The sequence below is a fragment of the Eptesicus fuscus genome, chromosome 20 (genome assembly GCF_027574615.1).
Source record: "Eptesicus fuscus isolate TK198812 chromosome 20, DD_ASM_mEF_20220401, whole genome shotgun sequence".
Lineage (NCBI taxonomy): Eukaryota > Metazoa > Chordata > Mammalia > Chiroptera > Vespertilionidae > Eptesicus > Eptesicus fuscus.
The window spans coordinates 11,262,535-11,278,959 of NC_072492.1; the positions used below are offsets into that span (position 1 = coordinate 11,262,535).

The 16,425-nt window shown below is 54.2% G+C and overlaps 2 protein-coding genes across 4 annotated transcripts; both read right to left on the reverse strand.

The window, feature by feature from the left end:
* Window positions 1–65: 65 nt before the first annotated feature.
* On the reverse strand, window positions 66–12,176 carry ACAP1 (ArfGAP with coiled-coil, ankyrin repeat and PH domains 1). 2 transcript variants are annotated; one of them, XM_008153535.3, is made up of 22 exons: window positions 11,933–12,176; window positions 11,347–11,404; window positions 7,556–7,675; window positions 7,283–7,336; window positions 7,137–7,195; window positions 6,707–6,890; window positions 6,539–6,583; window positions 6,332–6,427; window positions 6,147–6,221; window positions 5,716–5,825; window positions 4,448–4,499; window positions 4,252–4,352; window positions 3,796–3,919; window positions 3,488–3,699; window positions 2,787–2,856; window positions 2,567–2,661; window positions 2,296–2,465; window positions 1,544–1,716; window positions 1,131–1,240; window positions 937–1,047; window positions 544–593; window positions 66–256 (listed from the first exon to the last, which is right to left on the reverse strand). In XM_008153535.3, exons 1-22 carry the CDS (start codon window positions 11,983–11,985, stop codon window positions 156–158), a joined length of 2,223 nt encoding a protein of 740 aa, XP_008151757.1. In that variant the 5' UTR covers window positions 11,986–12,176; the 3' UTR covers window positions 66–155. The 2 variants fall into 2 exon arrangements, with proteins under 2 accessions (XP_008151757.1, XP_054565426.1); XM_054709451.1 differs by lacking the exon at window positions 6,147–6,221 and having other exon boundaries at window positions 11,933–12,175.
* Window positions 12,177–12,703: 527 nt separating this feature from the next.
* Window positions 12,704–16,305, reverse strand: LOC114227072 (protein phosphatase inhibitor 2-like). Of its 2 annotated transcripts, none has more exons than XM_028128408.2 (8): window positions 16,197–16,305; window positions 14,986–15,093; window positions 14,788–14,850; window positions 14,491–14,582; window positions 14,155–14,406; window positions 13,607–13,771; window positions 13,387–13,523; window positions 12,704–12,841 (listed from the first exon to the last, which is right to left on the reverse strand). In XM_028128408.2, exons 2-7 carry the CDS (start codon window positions 15,066–15,068, stop codon window positions 13,414–13,416), a joined length of 765 nt encoding a protein of 254 aa, XP_027984209.2. In that variant the 5' UTR covers window positions 15,069–15,093; window positions 16,197–16,305; the 3' UTR covers window positions 12,704–12,841; window positions 13,387–13,413. The 2 variants fall into 2 exon arrangements, with proteins under 2 accessions (XP_027984209.2, XP_027984204.2); XM_028128403.2 differs by lacking the exon at window positions 16,197–16,305 and adding an exon at window positions 15,440–15,940.
* Window positions 16,306–16,425: the final 120 nt, after the last annotated feature.

The following is a 16,425-nucleotide window of genomic DNA, read 5'->3' on the forward strand; positions in this document are numbered from 1 at the left end:
CCCGGCAGCCACAGCGCCTAACATCCTGCGGGTCCAGGCGGCGCCCAATAAATGCACCACGAAGGGAAGATCAAAGCACAAAGGCTTTAATGGCCAGGGTGAGGGCGGCGGGTTGGGAAGGGCGGGTCGCAGGCCCTCCGCTCCAAGGCCTGGAATCAAAGCGTGTGCAGGTCATGAGCACGCCGGCTCAACTTCTCGGGGTCGTCGGATGCCATAAGTGAGAAGTCACGGAAGATGTCCAGATACGTCTCGTCTCCTGAGGGGAGGGAGGAAGGGTTGGGAGCCCCGAAGGCTGGGCCCCTAGCTCAGGAGAGTATGCTGGGGACAGTGGGGTGGGCCTGGTAAGAGCGTGGGTGGAGGAAACACCTGAGCTAACAGGGCACAACTCGTGCCTTTTTTTCTCTGTTTTGAGGCCTGGTGTGTCCAATACGCCCAATACAGATTTGTTGAATAACAGACTTAATCAATGAAGCTGGTCACCGGGGGCCAGAAGCCCGGAGTGACAATGCAGGGCCTGATGGGGCTGGGGTGGGGGTACTTTACCTGCCTGGCCCTGGGCTGCTTCGGCCTCTCTCATCTTTGCCAATCGAAGCCTAAAGAGGAGAGAATTAAAGGATGAGTGGCAGCCATTCCCCCCAACCCCAGCTTCCCATCCATTGAGCTGGGATGTTTATTCACCTGTTTGCCCCGGGCCTAGTGATTAAAAGATGCCTGACAACAATGTTGACAAATAATGACTCTCAGGATGAGCTCACCGTCCTTGGACCCTGCCCACACCCTGGCTGCTCCGTTTCCCAATCAGCACTTGGGAGCATCCTGTCTGCTGCCGGTCCAGGAGCTGACCACTCCCCTCCCCAGGCAGCTCTGGCATTGAGGTCTTGGAGTTAGCCACTCCCATGTGAAAGGTGCTAGTCCCGCCCCTTCAGGTATCCTCACAGGGTGACGATGTCAGCATTGGCTGTTTCCATGGCGATGGTCAGAGGGTCCCTGCCTTCAGAGTCCTGAGCTCCCAGGTCAGCTCCCCGTTTCAGGAACAGGCAGGCCAGTCTAGGGAGAACAGCCAGGTTTAGCCAGCAGCTCATCCTGTCTGGAACCTTCCTCCCCAAGGCCCTCATCGTTGTCTGTGCTACCCAGTGTGGCCAAGGATGGTTGCGTGGTGGAGTGGGCCTCGGCCGTGGCTGTCTGCTTGGTTCACATTCGCCCCATTCTGGAGGAGAAACTCACAGGCCAGAAGAGAATTCTGCATTGAGAAGTAGAGAAAGGGGAGAGAGGGTGGCATCTCTAGAGGCAGATTTAAAGATTTGTACAGTTCAGAGGGCAGGGTATGGGATCAGGAGTTTAGGGGTACAACTAAGTGTCAGGCTCTGCTCTAGCTCTTTACATGTATCAATACATTACATCCACAGTACAACCTAATGAGGTAGCTTACAGATGAGGAAACGGTTACCACTCCCTATGAGGCGGAGGAGGGGTAACAGAGTCAGGAGTAGGGAAGACGACCAGGTGACTTAGGGTGGGATGGGGAGATTGGCTGGACCCTCACAGCAGCTGTGGCTTGGATCAATGGCGTGGCATTATTCTGACTCGTGTTGACCCAGTTGACATCAGCTCCATGGGCGAGGGCATCAGCCATGGTGGGGAGGGATGGAGGATGCCCAGCAGCTCGAAACAGCAGGGCCCCAGGGTGCAGGCTGCCCAGGTTATCAGAGGGTGGCTCTGTTAGGGGGAATCAGCTTTGAGTCTGGGGAAAAAACCCTCAGCAAAGTCCCCTGATGCTGTAATGGGGTAGGTCACTTCTCAATTGTGGGGCGGCCTTCAAGATTCTGGGGAGTGGTGGGAAGTGGAGGTGTATGTGAGTGTGTATGTGTGTGGGGTCCCTAGGGCTAGAAAGCATCACCCACCTCTTCCTGTCCAACCACCCTGACTGGCTGGGATGTTGTGGGTGAGCTGACTCACTGAAGGTTCGCCTCAGCTCTCTTGGCTCCCTCTGCTCCAGCCAAACTCACACCTGCCTTCACAGGCCTTTGGAGACCCTGGCTCATGCTCACTGCTGACTTTCCTCACGCTGTTGACACCCTTACATCGCCCTCCCTGCCGACTCCCAGCCCCGTGCTCCTTCCTATTCTTCACGATAAACCCTAGACCTCTTACCTTCCCAAACCAGTGTGATGCGGTCTGGCTCCTCAGCATTCTCAAAGGGAAGGCCTGGGCCTCAGACTCTGAACCTCCCCACCAGGTTTGGCACAGTGCTGAGCACACAGCAGGTGCCCAATGAATGCCCAACCAACCCTATACCTGGCTTGGATCTGAAGCTCCCTGGCTGGGGCTTCATGGAAGGCTTTGGGGGCACAGGAGGCTGCCCCCTCGGTGGCCCCCGGCCACCTCTTCGGCCTCGAATCTCAGGAAGCTTGGTCAGGAACTTCTTCTCCACGTATTTGGCATGAATCCAGGCCTCCTTCTCCTGCCTGAAGGGGTGAGGAGAAGGAGGAGACAGTCTTCCCTCCTCCCATCCCAGACCTCCTCCCTCCCTGCACAGAGGGAGCCCAGCCCCTCCCGCCAGCCTCACCGGGAGCAGCTGGGCCCTGGCTTCTTCACTGCCATGGCCTCCACGCGGGCCTCGTAGATCTGGTTGATGACTACATTTCCCAGCTCGCACATCAGCTTCAGGTGCCAAGGCAGAGGCAGGCGATCAGGTAGGGAGGGGGCAGAGGCTGAGCCCTCGGGCTCTACAGCCCTGTCCTCAACCCATCCGACCCCCCACACTCTTCATAACACCCCCAAATCACCTTCACTAGTTCCGGCTCCCATGAGTCAAGTGTCAGAGACCGGACTTTGGAGAAATGAACTCCCAGGCTCCTGGAGGGCCAGAGTGGAAGTCAGGCCCTATGTGAGGCAGCAGCTGTGGGAGCAGCTGCTGATCCTAAAAAGACTTGGAGACAAGGTCTTGCCTGGGGGGCCACGCAGAGGCCCTAGGCCAGGAGGCAGCAGGGCAGCTGGGGCCTGTAGCCTTGACCGGCATCTGGCAGGATCCTGCCTGTTCACACCCCCTCTTCTCACTTCTCCTGCATTTCATTTTAAGGGCCTCATCCTCTCTATCCACCTCCCTTCACTCTTGGTGCTTTGGCCTAGACAACTCTTTCTTGCCATTCTTCTACCAGACTGACTCGGGGTGGGGGCTGTGTAGACTTGCTAAGGCCTCACAGCCTCTTCTCTCTCTGCTCTTCATTGGCTCACCCATCCTCAGCAGCCCTGACCCCACACCTCCCCCAGTCAAACCAATAAACTACTGTGGGTCCCCTATTGCTGGCTGAGGGGCTGGGCCCACCTGCATCCACCTGGTGCCCCACAGGCTCAGCCCAGTGACAGCCAGAATCTAAGAGGGGAAGCCAGGGCAGGGTGGAAAGGAAGAGCCGTGTGATGGGCTCTGTCTTGGTTCCCCCAGCAGCCAGAAGGAATGGGGCCCGTGCTTGGGGCTTTGGGGAGTGACCTGTGGATGCCGGAGCACTGAATGCAGAGGGTGACACCAAGGTTGATGCTAGCCCATTCAGGGGCTGGTTCCCGGCAGTCGCAGCACTGGGCATTGCCATCCACACTCTGCACCTGGGCTGCCACATGCCCCACTCCGCCAGGCTCCCTTCCCCTGGTTGTCCCGCCGGGGCCCAGGGTGGCAGCAGAGCCCATGACCAGGTGTCCTGAGCCCTGGGACAGATGGGAAGAAAGCGTGGCCATGGGGTCTAGGGGAAGGGATGTCCCATCTCCCTGGGCAGCCTGGCCCGGACCCCCATGTTAAGGTACCTGGCCTGAACCCCGGGAGCTGTCATCAAGGCGTGACTGGCTGAAGGCCGTGGCAATGCTGCTCTGCACAGCACTGACCCACAGCTGTAGGAGGCGCTCCGAGTCAGCCTGCAGGAGGCAGGACCTGGGCGGGAAAGGGGACGGAGAGCAGGGAGGGGTCTGAGGCCTGGAGAGCAAGTGGCAGATGGGCAGGCTGACATTCAGCCAGTATTCAGCTGGTGCCAATCATAGGGAAATAGTTCTGCACCAATAGGTTATGTCCTCCTAAATATCCCCCATCACCCTGTACCCTTCCCCCAGGCTGCCCCACAATCCAGCCACCAAAGGGTTAATGCCTGGGGCTTCATGGGGGGCCTCCAGCCTCTGCTCCAGGGAGGGCCTTGATGACTGGCCCTCCCTTTCCAGCTGGTAAAGATCTAGAGCTATTAGAGCATCACCTCCGGGGGTTAGACTCACTTGCTAGGAGATACCACCTCAAAGCAGAACCGCCTTTCGGAGTCGGGGCAGAGCTTCACCGTGCAGAGACGAAGGTCGTCTACCACCACAGTCACAGGGTCCTGGCAGGGGGAGGTGGTAAGGGGCAGATGTTCAGCCAGAGGAAGCAAGGGCTGAGTCTCCCTGGGCCCAGGCCTCCAGCCCCCGGGCTACCCACCTTGTACTTCTTCTGATAAACCAACTGGTTGCTCTGAATAGTAAACCAGCGTCTGCAGGAGGTGGAAGTAGGGTTTGGACATGGGCAGCATCAGGATGAGGCTGGGACAGGGACAGCAGAGAGTCTGTGTCCTTTGCCCCATAAGGATCTTGCCGATAAGAGAGACCTGGGCTGACTGTCCCATGAGATGTTCCGAGGAGGGGGACAGTTGTGTAGACTGTTTAAGGGGCACTAATCACATCTCGGACAACCTGATTTGATATGTTTATGAAGACAACTTGACAGCAGATGACAGTAAAACGCTTTTTCTAACAAAATAAGTCTATTGCTACAATTTGTTGTTGTTGATGACAGAGGGCCGTATCCTGGGTAAAGGGCTCCGTATCTTGGGGAAGGAGCTCATACAGGATCTGATTTGCACAAAGACCCCACATGGGCTGGCAGTGGCCCTCGAAGGGGAAGGAGTCGAGTCAGAGCAGATCACCATCCTGTTCTGCACCCTGCAATGGCGCCCCATTTCCCTCAGAGTTGAGCCCAGTCCCTAGAGAAGCCGACAAGGCCCTATCATAATTCGCATCCCTATTAATTCCAGCGTCAGCTCCTACCACTTCCTCCTTCCTTCCTCTCGTCACGCCGATAGCCTCCTCTCTGTTCCTCCAACGCTCCCGGTTTCTCAGGGCCTTGGTGCTGGCTCCCCCTCCGGCCGGGAACATTCTTCCCCAGAAGTCCTTGGAGTCTTCACTCAGAAGTCACCTTCTCATGAGGCCTACCCTGACCACTCTATTTAAAACCACAAGCCTTCCTCAGCTATCCATGTCCCTTACTTTATATTGTTTCTCCTCTGGCACTCTTACCTTCGAACATAATATGTATGAATATAACATTTACTTAATTATTGTATTATTGTCTGTCTTTGCTGATGGGGTATAAGCTTCCTGAAGGCAGGCGTTTTAGTCTTTTTCCTTGCTGTGCTTAGCATACTACAACCACTCAAAAAATATTGAATTGGCCCGGCCAGCGTGGCTCAGTGGTTGAGCATCCACCTATGAACCAGGAGGTTGCAATTTGATTCCTGGTCAGGGCACATGCCCGGGTTGTGGGATCGATCCCTAGTGTGGGGAGTGCAGGAAGCAGCCAATCAATGATTCTCTCTCCTCATGGATGTTTCTGTCTCTCTCCCCCGTCCCTTCCTCTCTGGAATCAATTTTAAACATTGGGAAAAAAAATTAATCGGATGGGTTTGGCTGATTGGAGTGTCCTCTCCTCACCTGCTCCAGGTCTTAAATGCGTTGCTGGCCCGTTTGAAGAGATGTCCTTCCATGACCAGGCCCCCAGGCCCCTCCTTGAGGCTTGGCTCTGGCTCCTCCCCGCCCAGCTCCTGAGGGCACAGAAAGGTCAAAAGGCAACTTTGTGAGCAGAGAGCCAGGCCCTATGCCCACCTGCCTCCCTCCAGCAGTCCCAGCTCTTATTTATTTATTTATGTATTTATTTTTATTACTGACTTCAGCGAGAGGAAGGGCGAGGCAGATAGAAACATCAATGACAAGAGAGAATCAGATTGGCTGCCTCTTACACGCCCCCTACTGGGAATAGAGCCCAAAACCCGGGCATGTGCCCTGACTAGGAATAGAACCGTGATCTCCTTGTTCATGGGTCGATGCTCAACCACTGAGCCACACTGGCTGGGCCCAGCCCTCACCTTTTGTTTCAGCAGCACATGTCTTTGCTCCATGTCCCTCTTCTGTCGAGCTGAATTCAAGACTAGCTGGTGCAACTGGGCATAGGAGGGGCATCTCAGATGGCCTGAGCCTCCCCCAACTAGGCCAGGAAAGTCATCTCAGAGCCCACTATCCCGTCCCATCTGCCTGTTCCATGGGGCCCCACCTGGGCACCCAGCTCCTTGCGATACTGGGCCAGCCGGCTCAGCTCCTCATGGCCCTGCTGGAAATGTGCAGCCTGGGCTTCCACCAAACGCAGCACCTGGGGTCAAGGTGGGGAGGGGGCAGGGCTGAGGAAGGGCCCCTCAGCATTTCCCTCTTCCCTCCTGTTCTCCATCAGCAGGCTCCTCCCCACCTTGCCCTTGAAACTCACAAATTCCATGATGTCGAACTTCCTCTTGTCCTCAATCACATTGATCTGAGGGCCCAAAAACACCTCGGGTCAGTCTCGAAAGGATAGGGCGCCCTCCCAGTGCACACCAGGGACTCTCTAGCCTTGAGGTGGCCGAGGCCCTGGCGCTCCAAGAGTGGGGACAGGCACCTGCAGGGCGTAATCCAGCGCCCGTCCCCGGTACCCGGCTCGAGCAGTCTTCAAAGCAGCCCCTGCCTCTTCTGCCTCCTGGACCCGGCGCCTGGGGACCTCTGCATTGTGGGTAAGAGCAGTCTCCAGGCTTTCAGCACCTCGCCAGAAATCCCGGCGAGCCTCTCGGAAACCCCGGAGACCTCTAGGGGTGGGGGATACATAGAATCACAGACACATCCACCTGCCCCCGGCAGAGAAGCCCCAAGAGCAGGGGCTGTCAGTTGGCCTCTCTGTACAGTCAGTTGGCCTCTCTGCACAGTCAGAACTCCAAGGGGGTTCTCGGGGTGGGGGTTAGCAATCAGGTCACCAGAAACCCTTAGTCTCAGCTTCATTCAGGGAGGTTCCTGTGGGAATGGGCTGGAGGACTGCTTTCCCTCCCAACACTCACTCCTTGACCAAGGTTTGGATTTGCTGCTGCAGCGTGTGCTGGGTGGCATCTAGAAGCTCCTGAGGGGAAGCGGAAATTGGAAGGTAAAGGTCAGGGCTACAGACAACCCTGCTCTCCCCACCTGCCCTGCTTACCCCCCCACTCACCGCATGGCTGTCCAGCTTGTGGCTCAGGCTCTCAGTGAATTTGTCCAGACACTCCTAGGCAAGAAGAGGCAGAGAGAGTAGAGTAGCAGGCGTGGGGGCGAGGGTAGGGTAGGGCCCTCCCATTTTTAGACCAGCCAATGGCTGTCTCAGGTGGCAACACCAGCCCTGCTCTGGCCTGGGACCTGCAGACCCCAGACCAACCCTTCCCCAGCTTCCACTGGATCTCTCCTCATCTCAGACCCCATCCCACTCTGGTTCGGGCCCTACACATACCGCCATCATGGGCTCTGGTGGACCCAGGTGGGCCAGGTCACAAATGCCGACAATGAAGGCGCGGCCAGCAGCAACGTAATGGCGCCCACTTTCCAGGAGGCCATTGCCCAGCTTGAGGAGCTAGGAAGCAACAGGGCAAAAGGGAGTCGTGCCATGTGCCACCATAGTCGGTAGCAACCCCCACTCCTGTCCCACTTCCTCTCCCCTTCTCCGGGGCTGTGACCCTCCTTCACAGCCTTGCCTGAACTTCTCTGTAGCCCAGTCCAGCTCTCACAGTTTCTAACACAGACCTGGTGCTTTCTCATCTCTGTTGCTTTACTCCCACTGCTCTGTGCCCGGAACAAAATTCCTCCCAGCCTGTCACCAAGGGCACTGTCAGCTTCACCTCCAAAATGTCTCTCCCTGCCCTGCCCCAACTGCTTGGATCCAGAGCTCCCCAGAAACTCCATCCTCATGCACTGTCTGGCTCACAGGATGAATGCTCTACCTGATTGGTGTAAATTCTACAGCAGTGGTTCCCAACCTTTTCCTGGCCATGCCCCACCTAAGCATCTCTAAAATCCTGATGCCCTCCCTATGATATGTAATTCTGATTATTCAAAAAGTGAACTATTCATGTGGAGGAAGCCTAGAAGGCCATTAACTTGGTCTAAACAAGCTTCCAAAGAACATGGCATCCATGAAAGGAAAAATAAAAGAATGAAAGGACAGTTGAGGTACTGAGGAAGAAATCACTAAGAAATTGTTAAAATAATAATAATAATATGAAGTGATAGGGGAAAAAAACCAGCAAATAAAGTTTCAAAACATATGGGAATGAAATGCATAAATATGTCACTATATATTTATATACTGTATATGAGGCCCCAAGAACCATAAGAAATGCAAAAAATTTTTCACTGTTAATAACTCATTCTCGAATTGCCCCCCTTAAAAATCAAATTGCCCCCCTGTGGGGTATGTGCCCCATGTTGGGAACCACTGCTCTACAGCATTAACTGTCTGGACTTGTCCCATTCTATGCTTATTGAACATTCCCTCATAAATATAAATTGATCAGTAGGCCGGCCAGAGGGTCAGGATGAAGATGGCATGCTAGGGGGCTCCTGAGGCCCATTCTGTCTGGTCCCATTGACAAACAAGGAGGCTTGATAAACAAGGGGACAAGTGACTAGCCCAATGGGGGTCTCACTAGTAGAGCCAGGTAGCTGAGTCAGAAGCCAAAGTGAGGTCTCCTGACCCCTGGCCCTTGCTGCCTGCAGGAACTGCACTGCCCCTGAGGTGCCGCCACTTGGCTCTGGCCTGAGTCACTGTATCTGGGATAGAGCAAGTGACTGGGGAGCCTGTCAGCTCATCCCAGTGAACTTTTTTTTTTTTTATTGATTAAGGTATTACATACTAGTATGTGTCCTTATCCCCCCATTGCCCCTCCAATCCCCACTCATGCCCTCACCCCCCTGGTGTATGTGTCCATTGGTTAGGCTTATATGCATGCATTCAAGTCCTTTGGTTGATCTCCCAGTGAACTTTTGTTGAACCGGAAAACACTTTTTAGAACTACCGAAGGCCTCAGGGAAATGTAGCTTAAGGTGGCTAGCAGGATCAGTAATGGTCAGGAAACTGGTCATGATCAAACCTTATCAGATGTCCCCATGGGGTGTCTGTGACGAGGGACAAAACCCCATTGTGTGGAGCTGCGGGACTGAGTGTCCAGTTTTTTCCTTATCCACCCCTCTCCCTCATATATCTGAGTAAGAAACTTTCGTAAGACTGAACTAGGGACAAATTGGTACATCCATACAATAGAATGGTACACAGCAATGCAAAGGAATAAACTATTTGTAGATGAACTATTGATAATGAACTACTGGTCCTACGGATACGCAACAACTTGAATAAACTTCAAGGACATTATTCTAAGTGGCGGGAAAAAAGTCAATCTTGAAAGGTCACATACTGTATGATTCCATTCTAGAAATGACAAAAGTCTAGAGACAGAGGCCAGATGAGTGGTTATTATGGATTAGAGAAGGGGGCAGGGAGGGTATCATTACAAAGCCTAATACAAAAGAGTTCCTTTGTGGTGATAGGAGTTTTGTATTTTGCGTATGATGCTGGTTATAAGAATCTATATAGAGGGGAGGATAGGGGGAGATAATGGGAGATATCTGTAATATTATCAACAATAAAAATATATTTTAAAAAATGTATACACATGATAAAGTGTCATTGAATTACTCACAAAGTTTTTTTTTACGAGTATATGCAAAACAGGTGAAATCCATGTAAGACCCGTAGGCAGTTCATCGCATCATGCCAATGTCCATTTCCTGGTTTTGGTAGTACAGCAGTTAGTACACCACAGTTACGTAAGATGCCGCCATTGGGGGCAGCTGGGTGATGAGTATGTGGGACTTCCCTGTACTGTTTTTGCAACTTCTTGTGAATATATAATTTACTCAAATAGAATGTTTAATTTTAAAATATCTGTTTACATTAGTTGGTCACCCACTAACTTTCAGGCCATGGTAGAGGCACTGGTGACTGAGCAAAAACAAAACATAAAGGTCCCTCATGACACTTCGATTCTAGTGAAGAAAAGAGAAAAAAAAATCAGCAAAAATATCATGACAGACACATGCCAGGGTGACCCCCAATGAGTCCCACCCTTGCATAATCCCTACCCCTTGAGTGTGAGAGAGACCTGGGACTTGCTTCTAACCAGCAGACTATGGCAAACATGATGGGACAGCACTCCCGTGATTAGGTTACACCACATGGCAAAGGTGATGGCTCCGCCCCAGGGGTGACAGGAATTGGCACTATCTTGCCAGCTCACACAAGGGAGACTCTCCTGCTGGCCTTGAAGAAATAAGCTGCTCTGCAGTAAACTGCCTACGGACAGGGCCACATGGAAGGGGCCTTGGTGGCTTCTAGGACTTGAGGGCCTCAGTCCCCAAACCTGAGAGCTTGGGAGAAAAGCCTGGGCCTCAGGAGAGACTGCAGCCTGTGAGGCCCTGAGCAGAGGGTCAGCTCAGCTTCCTGACTCTTGATCCACCAAAACTACGATAAAAAATATGTATTAAGTCACTAAATTTGTAACAATTGATTATACAGCAACAGAAAACTAAAACAGCAAGGAAATATATAATGTTAGATTGAGCTAAATGCTATAGAGAAAAACAAAGCCACTAGGAGGATGGGAGTATATGTATTTGTACCTGCACATGCATGGGCTGTTTTATAAAAGGCGGCCAGGGAAGGCCTTACTGTAATGTGTTTAAGTGTTTCACTGTTTTGTCCTCCAGTCAGTCGGTGGGCTCCGAGGCAGAAATAGTCTTGCTCTACCCAACAGCCCGGGGCTGGTATAATGCAGGGCTCAAGAGCTGACAGGGCCCTGGTAGGTTTGGCTCAGTGGATAGAGCATCAGCCTGCAGACTGAAGGGTCCCAGGTTCGATTCCAGTCAAGGGCATATGCCTGGGTTGTGGCCGATCAATGATTCTCTCTCATCATTGATGTTTCTCTCTCTCTCCCTCTCCTTTCCTCACTGGAATAAATAAAAAATATTAAAAAAAAAAAAAAAGAGCTGACAGGGTTAAGTCCACAAGTGAGACTTCTTTTCCCAAGATCCCGAGCTCCTTGAGGATATAGAACTACCTTTTTGCTTCTCTGTTGCCCCTAAATATCTATCCCACGTGATTAGCATTCAATAATCCCTAGGACTCATTCTCTGTCTCTAACTTTCTTCCTGGTCCCACCCTTTTCATTTTAAAATCGGACCCTGAGTCACCTTTTCCAGTCGGGTCTCCAATTCCGACACTTCAGCTTCCACCAGCTCAATAGAGGCTCTGGGAAAGGAGGGATGGTGTCAAGGGAACAGAGCTTGGGTCCATGTAGTCTGTCCACCTTGGCAAGGCCAGGTCAGGGGTTGGGGTTAGAGAGTGGAGGGTACAGACAGAAAAAGCTGGTGGGTTAAGAAGGCCCACCCACCAGCCCTCTTTAGCTTGCTCACTCCACCGTGTAGGAGCTACTATGACCCAGGCCAGAGCAGGAAGAAGGGTAGAAGGAGGGTGGATGTGGTAAGGGCAGGAAGTTGCTAACCGCCCAGAGCAGGTGCTGGGGGAGGGGCAGGGGTCCCAGTGAGAGGAAGGATGGAATGCCAGCTCTGGCGGTGAGAGACCTCTGGGTCTGATAGCAGAGGTACTACTTTGGCCCACAGGCTTCATCTTGTCCCTTTAAGACCTATTCCCTGCTAGGACATCTGGCCTGGGGAAGGGTGTGTGTGTGTGTGTGTGTGTGTGTGTGTGTGTGTGTGTGTGTGTGTAGGGGGGTGTCAGGCCACCCCTCCTCTACCCCCCAGACCTGTGCACACTTACCGGAAGCGGGGTGAGTCCTTAAGACACTCCTCGAAGTCCAGTTTGACTGTCATCTCAGCTTGATCACTTCAGGCCAATGGATCCTGGGGCCAGGCGCGTGGGGATGCAAGTGGAGGCACTCCCTGCCCCCAAAGGGGCCTTGATGAGGAAGGAGAAAAGCGTTCCCCCTGGGTAGAGCCTGGGAGGGGTGATAATGCTTTCCCCAAGGGGAAGGGGTGTCCTAGGAGGAGCGCTCACCCCACACTTCCAGGCAGTGCTGGGAGGGGCAGAGGCGGGGCCTGGGCGGAGGAGAGGGGCCTAAGATCAGAGAAGCCACAGCCCCGCCCTCAGAGATATGCTGTCACCTTCCTACTGGGTCAGGTCTCTGCTTCTTTCTCCTTTAGTGGTTGAGTATTGAGAGCCTGGTAGATATAGGTTCAAATCCTGGTTTGGTCACTTACAGGGTGCATGACCTTGAGCAAGCTCTCTGATTCCTCAGTTTCCTCACCTGGAAGATGGGGATGGCAACACCTGCCTCCAAGGTTGTTGTAAGAATTAAAGATGATACTAGTGAGTTTATGTTGACTGAATCACACCAATCACTGTCATCCTGCTGCAGCTGGGCCTTCTCAGACTCCAAAGACCTCTGGACCCCAGTCCCCCACACTACTCCGAGCTTTCTTCTCTGCTCTGGCTGCTCATGGGGTTTCCTGTGTGTGACTCTCCCTCCCTCCTCTCCTCTCTTCAGTGACTGAGCAGGTCCGCCTGGGCCCCCAATTCACAGCACCCAGACTGCTCTTCTTCTCTTTATTTTCCACCCCTAGGGTGGTGAGGGCAGGGGAAGGCTGGCCCCCTCCCCATCTCCAGCTGGCTACATTTTCTGTTGTGTGGCTTCCCCGTCCTGAGTCCATCAAAGCCGAAGGGATTCATCTGGAGAGAGGAGGGGTTGGGTGAGTGGTTTTCTTACAGCAGGCATGAGATCTGGCTCATGTGTGACCCCTTAAACTCCCTAGAACCTACCCTTAGCCCCTCTCCCTCCCTGGCCAGTGCATGCAGCCACTTGCCCCTGCCCAGGCTCATATCTGCACTCCTTTTGGTTTGAGGAGTTTGGGTTGCTTCTGGTTTTCCTCTCTGAGCTTTGTAGGCTTGGGCAGTTCAGCCCCCTTAGATGCCAGACACTGACAGTAGCCAGACACTGCTTGGGACCCACTTCTTTGGAAAACAGGGAAGTACCAGGAGTGGGGTAGGTGGCAGAGAGAAGTTGGGAGGAGGCTTGGAACCAGCAGATGGTGTCAAGCTGGAGGGGGTCCCAACCACGTATGGTCTTCCCGGGCTCCTCTCTGGACAATGTAAGCCGTGCACACTAGGATGGTTAGGGCCTTAGCACCTGTTGCAGATCTACTGGCCTAAAGGGAGTGGGGGTTGGGGGGATGGGAGCTTGCCAAGAGCCAGGCCCGGTGGCATGGTGCCCTCACCAGGCTGTCATGGTGTCCCTGTCACTGTCAGGGAGTTCTCGATGGCCTGTGGTCCCGAAGGGGGCTTCCTCTGTGGTCCAGCGAACGGACCTCAGTTCCTGTGGAATTCTCACCTGTCCAGCTCAAGCTTGTAGAACCTGGAAGCATCCCCGACCAGGGTTGGGGCACCCATCAGTCTGTTAGCTCTCAGTCCTCCCGCCCCCAGGTGACCCGGACCCACTGTCACTGTCCTGCTGCTCATCTTCCGTGTCCTCCTCAAGCTCCGGGTGAGGACAGCACCTCAGGTATCTCCCTTTGCTATAATACTCCTTCCGTTGCAGATCAGCCTCCTTGTCCGACGTGATGATGGCCGAAGCTGGGGACTGATTTCTGAAGGTAGAGGAATCTGAGGAGTCACCCAAATTCATCTGAGTCTTATGGCCATCTAGGGTGTCCAGGCCCCTAGGTGTCCACTGTGACCCTCCCACCGCCAGAGGGGAGAAGCTCAAGTCCCAGGTTCTCATCTCACCTCCATACCTCCTTCTCTTCTAGAAAACCTTTAGTGACCCCTCCATCCCCCACAGGTCTCTGGGGTGTTCTGTTCATCCTCATCAGCCAGACTTTCCTGGTGGGAAACTTACTCTAGCTGCCCCTCTGTCTCTCCTGGGGTCACCTCCCAGCATTACCTCCCCCTCAGGCAGCAGGGCCCTTGGCCAATCATGCACACCGAGGAAGAAGGCTCTGGACTACAATTCCCTTGAGTCCCAGGGGCCCACCATAGCTACTAACCCTGAGTTTCTCGGATGTGGTTCCTGGTCACCAGGCCAGTCTCATCTTTGGCTCCTCTGGCCAGTCCTCTTGCCTGGCCTCCCTCCACAGGCCTGGACTCTGGGCCCAGCGTCACACCTCGACCGCCACTGCCCAAACTTTCACTACCTCCATTGCTGTTCTTGTTATTACCCAAGGGCTGGCTTTTCTGAGTGTTGAGGAACTTTCCTTCATTGTAGTGTGCCTTGCGGTGCTTCTCAAAACCACTGGAGTCTGTGGGCCAGTTTAAGAACTCAGCTTTCCTGCCATGGTTCACTCCACCTCCCCTTTCCATGCAGTCCCCACCCCTCATCTCACATGTTTTGGAAAAGTTGTCGGAAGACCCTGAGCTTCTGTTATCAGGGTGCTGCTGAAGGACCTTGGGGGAGAAATTGTCCATTGCTGCCAACCTGCAGGGGAGGGAATCTAGCTGGGAGCACTGAAGTGAAAAGACCATGGGGGCAGCTGGTTGACTCCCCACCTTCGCCTTGGCTGGATGAGAGGTGTAGTACCTCCCATTGAGGGGACCAAAAAGCAGAACTGGCTCAGATCCCAGAGTTCAGGAGTGGAAGGAGGAAGACGCGCATCCCTACTGATCTCCGGCAGGGCTCTCACCTTTCTGTGAGGGCCTCAGGAGTCACTGTGAGGGGGGGCTCGTCACTGTCCTGCGGTGGCAGCCTGCAGAGGGAGGAAGCAGTGCGGAGAGGAGGGTATCAGGTAGCATCCCCTCCCTGAGGCCTCTCTGCCTTCGCCGCCCCTCCCCTCCGCTGACTAGGTGAGCGCCTGGGCTGAAGGATTAGGCTGAAAGCGCACCTGTGGAAGGGGGTGCTGGGCTCATCCACCGTCATAAATCCGTAGTCCTTGTCAGCAGGGTGGTAAGTGGTCATGATATTCATTTCATCCCAGTGTTGAGCCTTTTTCCTGCAGTCGGGGAAGGACACAAAAAAGGGGTAGGAAACCTTCTAGTGACCTCCTCCTCACAATCCTCCCTGATTCTTTCAGTCATTCAAAAACTTCTACCCGCTTGCCGTTCCAGAGAAGTAGGAGGCTAGGGACGAGGATCACGCCTAATGATAATCACCTACTGTGTATGTAGCTCGAGTACCTGCTGCTCTCCCAAAGACTTGGAACCTCCCATTTCCCACTCAATTGCCCTCACATCTAGTTCTCAGGACTCCTCCCCTTCCCTCCTGGCTCCGCCCCCTCCGGTGTCCATAACCCTCCCTCCTTGCTCCGTGCTGCCTGCCAAATAAGCTGGGATCCTTACTTTTCCGCACTGGGGGATTTCTGTGTCAAGGTGGGATTGCTGTTTTTTAGGATGCTATGGGGCCGATCCTCATAGAGTTTGTGGGGGTGCAAAGAAGTTGAACCGGAACGCGGACTGCATCCCGAGTTGTGCATCCCAGACCCCTTGGACCCAAAGTCAGACGTCCCGGATGCACAGGTTCCAGGAATGGGGGGATTAAATCCGCCAGGGTATGTGCCAGACGCAAGACTGTGGCCCACAACCTCCCCAGGATGCTGGCTGGGCCTGGGACCATGAACCGCTACCACTCGGGAGTGACGGCAGGAATCCGGGCTTCTAATTCCTATTCCGGAGCGGCGAGAACCTTGGGACACGACTACTCCGGAGGGCAGCCCGGAGCCTGCCTCGATCCCTGTGATGCCTCCTGGCACCTCCCTGGTTGCCCCTCCATGGGATTCCTGGGTGAGGCTGCCAGCAGCCCCCGCAGACTCCTGCTTCTCCATTGCCCCACCAGGGGGCCACGCTCAGCTACCCCGCCCCGCCTCCCTGCCCCACATAGCCCCGCCCCCGCCCCGCCGCGTCCGGCCGGCGCCTCGGGAGCCAGGACCGGGCCCCGCCCCCTCTGCTCCTTGGAGTCGCGGTGGGCGGAATCGAGACTATATAGGGACCTCGGGCCGAGAGCCCCCCGTGGCCCCTCCTTCAAAGATCTTTGTCTCTGGGATTTGTTCCGGTTTTTCTCCGGGGGCCGAGAAGCCTTGTGACCTCACAGTCATCCAACCTTAGCGCGAGCGTCGGAGCTGGGCTGGGGGCTTGTTAATAGCTCTGGGGCAATCTTTTGGGACCGTCAGCGCCGTTGCTTGAAATTGTCCGCCGGGGTTTTTATTCGTAGCTTTAAAACCTAAGTATGAATGAATTGGAGTTCAAGGTGGGCTTGACTGGAAACATCCGCAAGCCCTTTTCCCCCCAAAAGTCGGCCGCTTTGCCTCTCACGAGAGGTGTGTTATAAA